Below are 9608 nucleotides of genomic sequence, written 5' to 3' on the forward strand. Positions count from 1 at the left end.
TTCAAGACGAATCTTATGCATGCAATACGAGGGACTGATCCCTCGAATGTCTGCTAAGGTCCATCCCAAGGCTTTTGCATTGTTCTTAAGGATCTGAATAAGTGCTTCCTTCTTTTCTTTGCTCATTGAGGCAGAGATTATAACCGATAAAATGTTATTTCCTTCTAAATAAACGTATTTGAGGTGCACTAGTAATGCCTTCAACTCTAACATGGGTGGTTCTTCCAAAGATGGCTTAGTACGTTGCGTTGTTCATTCAGATAACTTGATTGTTTCAAAATCTGACTCAATTTGTATTGTGGCGCAATTTTCCTCCCACATTGTGCCAATCCCAAAGTCTTCTTCCTTCAATTCTTTTTTAGACTCGTGCCAATGTTCTTCCTGCAGCTCTCCAACATATTGACAGTTTTCCATATCACCTGGGTATTTCAATGCATTGAGAACGTTGAACTTGACTTGCTGATCGTCGACCCTTATGGTAAGTTCTCCTTTATGCACATCAATCAGCGCTCGTCCTGTTGCAAGAAACGGGCGACCCAAGATGATAGGCACCTCAATGTCAGCTTCATAATCCAATATAATAAAATCAGTAGGGAAGATGAATTTATCCACTTGCACAAGTACATCTTCTATTTTTCCCTCTGGATGCGTTATTGATCTATCGGCCAATTGCAACGTAACTGTGGTGGGTCTTGCGTTACCGATATTTAAATTTTTGAAGATTGACAAGGGCATCAGGTTTATATTTGCCCCCAAGTCACACAGCGCATTTCTGACTTCTTTTCCCCCTATTGAGCATGGCAATGTGAAACTCCCTGGATCTTTCATTTTAGTGGGGATATGGTTCTGAAAAAGCGCACTACACTCATATGTTAATGCGATCGTTTCATTCTCCTCGATCTTCCTCTTGTTGACAAGTATGTCCTTGAGGAATTTCACATAGCTCGGCATTTGTTCCAATGCTTCTACTAAGGGAATGTTGATATGTAATTGTCGGAGAACATCCAGGAACCTCTTGAATTGTTTGTTATCATCTTTCTTTTTCAGCCTAGACGAGAAAGGTGGAGGATCCCGTCGTACTTCCTGTTCAATTGGCTGTTCATTGAGGTCCTTTGCTTGCTGTGTTTTAGGAGCTGGAGGTTGTAGTGATTTTGATTCTGAGTCTTGCTAAGATTTATTCTTTGTAGAGGTATTTTCTTCTAAACTGGTAGTTCTATTGTTTGTCGTTGAGTGGTCATCATTGATGATTGAGTCATTGGCCTTTTCACTGAATCCAGTACTGGTGGCACAGGGACCGTCATCTTGCCACTTGTCAATGTCACTGCTTGACATTGTTCTTTACTGTGTGGTCCCGGTGCTCCCGAGCTGCTGAGCAACGTACCAGGTGCTCTATTCTTAAGTTCGATTGCAAGCTGTTCAATCTGCACCTCCAAATTTCTAAGGGAGGAAGCTTGTGATTGCTTGATTGCCTCGTTCTTCTCAATATATTGTTTCAATAATGTTTCCAAAGATGAGGTACTAGAAGAGGTGTCAGAAGAGGACGGTTGGTCGTATGGTTGTACACTCTAAAAACTACCTTGGCTATGATTCTGACTAAGGAAAACCGGAGGATTAACTCGATTCCCGGGATGACTGTTCTGATGATTACTTTGGCCCCTCTGGTTGTGATTCCCTCCCCAACTGAAAGTTGGATGATTCCGCCAACCAGGGTTGTAGGTGTTGCTGAATGATTCATTGTGAATAGAGTATATGGATTGTTGATTTAACGGGAAAAATTCCACTGAGTGCCCCTCTCTGCATTGAATGCAATTTATTGCAGCCATTTGCATCATCGCATTGGCTTGCGCTGAAGTTTGAGAGAGATGTCCTTGCTGAATAGCCATAGTCTGGAGGAGCAAGGTTATTGTGGCCATCTGGGCGGCCAGGGTGTTCATTGTATTAGCTGGTACAAGGGCACTTTCTGCTCTTCTTCGTTCCGAGCCTTTTTCCTCATACCCGTTATCTATCCACTCATCTGTATTTCAAGAAATGCGATCTAAGTGATCTTTGCTTCCATATACATCTTGTCCATTAACCCTCCTGCCGCGGAGGCATCAACAACTTCTTGCATTGAGATCCAAGCCGTTATAAAAAGTCTCCATCAGAACGCAATCGGGAATCCGGATGTGCAAACAGTTCTTCACTAATTGTCGGAATCGCACCCAGGTGGTGCTCAAAGTTTCATATCCCTTTTGTCCAAAATTCAACACATCCCTCCATCTCCTTGTGTTGACTGCTGGAGGGAAGAATTTATTCATAAACCTCTTGACCAACTGGTCCCATGCGTTGATTTCATTTGGCTCTAGTGACTGAGCCCACCTCTTTGCCTCATCCCACAGTGTATACGGGAAGAGATACAACCTAATTCCTTTGGGAGTCACACCAGGTATGGAGAATGTGTTGCACATTTCTACGAAGCTGGTCAAATGAGCATGCGGGTCTTCTCCTTGTAGACCTCTGAATTGTCCAACATTTTGGATCATTTGAAGCATGACCGGCTTTATCTCAAACCTTGCATTCTCCGCAACCGTGGGTCTTGAAATTTCGGGCGAGAAGTTATAAAGATTCGGCGCCGCATAGTTCCTCATAGGAATGTTACGGTCGGCAGCAAGAAAAACAGGGTCTTGCACTGGCCAATTTACCCCTTGATTCCCATCGGGCCTCTCATTATTATTTGCCATGTTTTTTCTTCGCGTAATTTGGTTCTGATGTGCTCTTGCGTGAAAAATACATTTGATCTCTGGGTTAGCTTAGAATTCTAAATCAGTTTCAGTACTCATAAACTGTCAGCCTGTTCTTCAAGATAAACAGACATTACAGCAGAGATCTATCCTGCAAAATACCACAAAAGCATTCAACACTAACCGTTACCAATCCTCAGCAACGACGCCATAAACTTGTGCATATACAAATATGTATGTTTTTTTTATGCTGTGTATGTTTTGTATCGCTTATGCACACTACTGATGGATGAATCATACAAGCTCATGTTGCCATAAACTTGTAATGATAAAAAAAAATTATTAATCTTTATCTTTATGGACAATTATGAATATGAATGTAATGCAAGTTCATGTCCCCAACTATTGCACTAATAAATGAATGAAAGTGCTCTATATGCATCAAGTGCTTTGTGATAAAGATATTATGCGATACTACATTCTAAGTGTATGCGTTGATAGTGATATGCTCGTAGTATGCAATGAAGTAGTGCATGTCACAAGTTTCCTCACGCTGAAACCAAGTATAATTCCAACGCAAGTTTCTCAGAATGATCTATGGTCGAACATGGGGATTGTTGTCATTAAATGTGATACTAATGTGATATGCGACCGGTAATAATAAAGAATAAAGAATTTTGATTTTGCAGAAATATAAATTGCGCTGAAAGTAAAAATGCATTGATAAAGTAAATTCCTAAACTACTATGATACAGGGGGTCGAGGACTGGCTGTGAAGTTGTATAAAAGAATCTATGAATGCGATGGCAAGTCTTATGAATGAGGCAGAAAGAGAATGAGTAAAGAGTAAAAACATGGCAAGTTCATCAATCACGTTAAGGACGCACTAAGGTTTCGCTTTCCCTTGGCGTACCTTTCAGTGATCAATCGCGTTCCCATAGTCTATGGTCAAATAGAGATGGACGTGATGAACGCAAGGTTGTTTCCATCTCTGGAAATACTTCTCGCTTTAGTTAACGCATTCTTCCAACCTTCTCTCGATAGGCGGAATAACATCTTCACTTCTGCTATCACAAGTGAAGATGTCGTCGAGCATGCTTTAGCTAAACTTAATTTATTACCTTAACACAGATTAACTCACTCGCTTAATTCTCCCGTTTTACCCAGGGGATTAAGAATACATCATGGAGAAAATGGATGACAAATGTATGGAAAGGGACAGAGAGATGATAATGATGACGATGATAATATTTAATTCTAAATATAAGCGTTTGATACATGATTGTGAATGAAGGATTAAAGAAGATGAACACAGAAGATGAATTAAAGAATAGAAACAAATACAAAAAGAGTGTCAACATCTTGACACAGATCCCGATCGGAGACTTGTGCTTACCGGTGTATGGATGTAGTGGAGAGGAAAGCTTCCCTCTCAAGCTTCCTTTCCTGATAGAATTGACCTTTTGCATAGAGCTTCAGCTTCGGGAATCGAAAGAATTCCTTGCTCGGAGACTCACTTTTCAACATTGTCTCGTAGTTCTCCCGGATTTACTCTGTAAAGTCTCTTCAGACCAGCCTCTCTCTTTTTCCCCGTATGTTCAAGGAAGCTATTTATAGACAAGACTTTGGCTCTTTGAATTTGTGGTCCCACTGTATAATTCTGATAATTCCTGCCATAGCGTAATGGAAAATTCATCTCTGCTCCACGATCAATCTGTCAGAATTGCACAATAGAAAGTTGTACACTTGTCAGAATCGTCCGCGAATGCGTTACTCTTCACATCTTCGATCGATCGCCACATGCGGTATTGTTTTTTATTACCGCATGCGGTTGAAATGCGTTGATCTCTAGAGTCCATGATTGATCATCGCATGCGCCGTCATTGCGTTGATCATTTCTTCGTTCTTGATCGATCGGTGCACGCAATATAGATGCATTGTACATTTTGTCTTCCAGCCATTAACACATGCGGTGACCTATTTCCTGCAAAACAGAGACTGAAACATTCTATTTCACCATCGCAATTGGGTTAGTGGATGCGTTTACGACATTTCATAATTTTTGTATTTCTCAGCCAATTCTTATACTATCGACACAACTTTCCTCTCTTTTTGCCACATTATCTAAATAAAACAGTGCAAATAACTTGTATTTCTACAAGTTATCAGAGAGCTAGGTTAGAATCTAGATCCAAGAGAGCAATATTAGATCTGCATAAGCAAGAGATAGGGACTTATAGATAAGCTCTGTTTGCCAACATGCATCGCATGCACCCTAGAGATAGGTTATGGTAGTATGCGGTCGCCTTGTATATGTGTGTGCCATTCGTCATTGCATAGGCAAGAATAGAGACTTAGATGTAAGTCCTATAGACATCATCACATATATCGCATGTGTTCTAAAACTAGAAGTCGTAGCATTTGCATTGAGAGATGATTTATTGTTGTATGTGTGTAGCATGATCGCATAACAATGAACGCAATCCTAGGAAGTGTTAGCTAAACCCCTTTTCAACCAATTCCCCCACATATTCATCGCATCTTTCGTATTATTAACTCTTTTCTCAACTATGCCGCATACATTTTATACTGCAACCAACAAACCAGCCAACCCCTTGATTTATTTGTTACTGCAAAGTGTTCTAAAAAATTACCATCGCATAGTGTTTTCTGTAGTCTCTGAGTTCGACCCTGGGCTTACCAGGCAACTCAGTAGGGTTTATACTTGGACCTTGTTAAGAAAAATTGCATGCACAACGCATTTTCCACCACCGCATTCTTCATCATTATTTTATCGCATAACAACACGCATCAAGTTTTTGGCGGCGTTGCCAGGGACTTCGACAATACATTGTGCTAACGATAATTTTCTGATTTTCTTTACAGCTTTCAATCTCTGGCGAATTACGACCCAGAGATTGAAAGAACGTTTCGACAAAGATTGAGAGAAAACCGCCAATAACAACAACAAGAGAGAGATAACATGGCGGAACAATCAGGAAATGGAGCACCAAATGAAAATAATGTCATAGGCCCATTCGGGACTATGTGTCGCCCAATCTCTACAATTTCTCCCCTGGAATCATGAGGCCCGCTCTTGACGGATCGAGATTCGAAATGAAACCGGTGATGCTGTAGATGATCCAAACTGTCGAACAGTTTGGTGGTAGGCATGGCGAGGTTCCGCACGCCCACCTCCGGAGTTTCATTGAGATCTGCAACACGTTTGTGTTCCCTAACATCTCCACTGAGGAGGTTCGACTAACTTTGTTTCCATTTTCATTGTGTGACCAGGCACGAAAATGGGCTTATTCTCTCGAACCAGGGGAGATTACATGATGGGGGCAAGTAGTACGAAGTTTATGAAGAAGTACTTCCCTCCGCGCGAGAACGCTAGAAGAAGGAAGTTGATCACCAATTTTGAACAGGATACTGACGAATCGCTCAGGGACGCTTGGGCGAGTTTAAGAGGCTGGTAAGAGATTTCCTGCATAACGGCTTACCAGACTGCTTACAGATGGAGATTTTCTACCACGAATTAAACCCTGCTTCACAGACGACTACCAATGCGGCAGCAGCTGGAGGTCTGCTGGATAAAACTTATGATGAGGCCAAGAATATCCTTGATCGCATTTCTAAAAATCATGAAGACTTGAGAGAAAGCGATCAAAGATTGAGAATCAAGGACAGTGCGCGAATAACGAGGCCATCGCATCCCTTCAAAGTCAAATGACTGCAATGATGAACTTGATACAGGAATCACAATCAATAACCTAGCAATGCATAGTGGGCAAGTGAATGCAATCAACCAGACGACCGCAAGTTATGCTACTTTCGTGAAGGACACCAAATGGAGGAATGCCCGAGAAACCCATAGTCAGTCTATTTTGTGAAAATAATCCGTTTTCTAACACGTACAACCCTGGGTGGAGAAACCACCCCAACTTCGCATGGAAAAATCAACAGCAAAATTTTCAATTAGTGGCACAAAAAGAAGGGCCACTCGGATTTCCCACGAACCAACAGTCCAACGCATAATCAAGCCGGTAGTTCGCAGTCACCGCAATCTTCCTCTTTGGAGAGTTGTTTGAAGCAATATATTAAAAAGAACGAAACAGTGCTTCAAAACCATGCGATGTCTATCCACAACCTGGAAATTCAGATAGGCCAGATTGCAGGCGAACTCAAGGATAGACCGCAAGGGGCCTTACCGAGTTCAACAGAACTCCCAACGTAACCTAGGGGGTAGGGGAAAAGAGCAATGTCAATTGGTGACGTTGCAGATCGGAAAGACTGTGGCAGGGGAAAAGAATGAGCCTAGCCGGACTGCTCCAATTGCGCTGGAACCAGAGATTGTGTTTACTCGAGGCGAAACAAAAGAAAGGGAGGCGATGGAACCAAATATTTCGTCCACCTCAGAGCCGAAAGAACAGGGGACCGTAAGAATACAGCTGCCACCATTCCCCCAAAGACTCAAAAAGAAGAAAAATGATGAGGTACAGTATCAAAGCTTCATGGATATGCTAAAAAAGTTGCATATTAACATTCCGTTCACTAAAGCGATTGAACAGATGCCCGCATATGTGAAGTTTCTAAAGGATATGGTGACAAAAAAGAGAGGCACTGGTTATTATTTTCATTAACGCAATAACAACCCAACACTTATTATTCAACTGGTTACCGCAAGTTTTCATAAAAATCTCCAACGCAACTATTTTCACAAGTCCCTGTGTTTGACCTTGGACTTACCAGGAAACTCAGAGGAATTTACACTTGGATTCCTCTAGGGAAACTTGAGTGCATAATGCAATCCATCAACGCATATCATCCATAATTTCCACATTCAATAAAATCAAGCATCAAGTTTTTGGCGCCATTGCCAGGGACTTCGGCAAATAGTTGTTAATGGTAATTTTTGTGATTTCTTTGTAGAACTCTCAATCTCTGGAAAACTATGACCCGGAGATTGAGAGAACATTTCAAAGGAGACTAAGAGACCGCCAACAGCAACCACAATCTGATAAAGAAGAGATGGCGGAGCAGCCTAGGAATGAAGCACCAAACAACAACAATGTCATGGCAAATCCGATTCTGTTGTTAAATGATCGCAATAGGCCCATTAGGGACTATGCATCGCCAAACCTCTATGATTTCTCTCCGGGAATCATGAGGCCTGCCTTAGACGGAAGTAGATTTGAAATGAAACCGGTGATGCTACAGATGATCCAGGTTGCAGGTCAATTCGGAGGAAGGCGCAGTGAGGATTTGCACGCCCATCTCTGAAGTTTTATTGAAATCTGTAATACTTTTGTGTTCCCGAACATCTCTGCTGAAGAAGTTCGTCTAATGTTGTTCCCATTTTCTCTCTGTGATCAGGCTAGGAAATGGGCTTGTTCACTCAAACCAGGAGAGATCACTTCTTAGGAGCAGGTGGTGGAGAAGTTTATGAAGAAGTATTTCCCACCTACCAAGAATGCGAGACGGAGAAAGCTTATTACTAATTTTGAACAAGACGAATCGCTCAGCGATGCTTGAGCAAGGTTTAAAGGGTTGTCCAAGATTGTCCATATAATGGGCTACCAGATTGCCTGCAAATGGAAATTTTCTACCACAGTTTGAATCCTGCATTGCAGACCGCTACCAATGCGATAGCAGCTGGTGGTCTGCTTGACAAGACTTATGATGAGGCGAAGAATATCCTGGACCATATCACCAAGAATCATGAAGACTGGAGGGAGAGTGACTAGAGATTAAAACTCAAGGATTCTAACGCAAATAACGGTGCTATTATCTCATTGAAAAACCAAATGACCGCAATGATGAATTTGATTCAAGGAATGACGATCAGCAGCCCAACATCGCAAGGTGGGCAAATCAATGCAATAAGTCAAAACACCACAAGGTGTGCGACTTGCGGTGATGGGCATGTGATGGAAGATTGCCTGCAAAATCCCTTGTCTGTATATTTTGTAAAGAATAACCCCTTTTCAAACACTTACAACCCCGGGTGGAAAAACCACCCAAATTTTGCTTAGAAGAATCAGAAACAAAATTTTCAATTTGTGGCGCAAAAAGAAGGGCCACCAGGATTCTTTCAACGCAACAACGGTCAACAGAGCAACCAAGTAAGTAGCTCACAACAACCACCACAATCTTCTTCTCTAGAAAGCCTACTGAAGCAATATATCGAGAAAAATGAGATAGTGCTTCAAAGTCAAGCTACGTCCATCTGCAACTTTGAATTGCAAATGGGCTAGATTGCGAACGAGCTTAAAAGTAGACCGAAAGGGGCGTTACCAAGTTCAACCGAGCTTCCACGCAACCCAAGGGGATCAGGTAAGAAGCAATGTCAGGTTGTGACATTGAGTAGTGGAAAGACTATGAAGGGAGAAAGAAAGGACCAGAGTAGAACAACTTCCATCACAGCTGAACCTGAGATTGCGGCAACGCAAGAAGAAGAAAAAGAAAATGAAGCAATAGAACCCGAGGTTGCGTCAACCTCAAAGTCAAATGAAACAGGAATCGTGAAAGTCCAGTTACCACCTTTCTCTCAGAGGCTAAGGAAAAAGAAAAACGAAGAGTTACAGTACCAACGCTTCCTGTCTATGCTATAACAATTACATGTTAATATTCCTTTCAGTGAAGCGATTGAGGAAATGTCTGCCTATGCCAAGTTTCTAAAGGACATGGTAACTAAGAAGAGAGGCACTGGAAAATTTGCCACGGTGGCACTAACGCAAAGTTCCAAATCCATTATCCCACCGAAGATGAGCGATCCTGGGAGCTTCACTATTCCTTGCTCCATAGGAGGACTCTATATTGAGCAAGCCCTGTGTGACTTGGGGGCCAGCATAAATTTGATGCTGCTGTCAATCTTTCGACAATTAA

At 41.9% G+C, this 9608-nt stretch overlaps 1 protein-coding gene across 1 annotated transcript; it reads right to left on the bottom strand.

Annotated features, from left to right (window-relative positions):
- Positions 1 to 252: 252 nt before the first annotated feature.
- LOC120072063 lies at positions 253 to 2720 on the bottom strand. Its single transcript, XM_039024482.1, has 3 exons — positions 2551 to 2720; positions 1577 to 1722; positions 253 to 1133 (listed from the first exon to the last, which is right to left on the bottom strand). The coding sequence occupies exons 1-3, from the start codon at positions 2718 to 2720 to the stop codon at positions 253 to 255; spliced, it is 1197 nt and encodes a 398-aa protein (XP_038880410.1).
- Positions 2721 to 9608: the final 6888 nt, after the last annotated feature.

The sequence above is a fragment of the Benincasa hispida genome, chromosome 2, assembly GCF_009727055.1.
Source record: "Benincasa hispida cultivar B227 chromosome 2, ASM972705v1, whole genome shotgun sequence".
Taxonomy (NCBI): domain Eukaryota; kingdom Viridiplantae; phylum Streptophyta; class Magnoliopsida; order Cucurbitales; family Cucurbitaceae; genus Benincasa; species Benincasa hispida.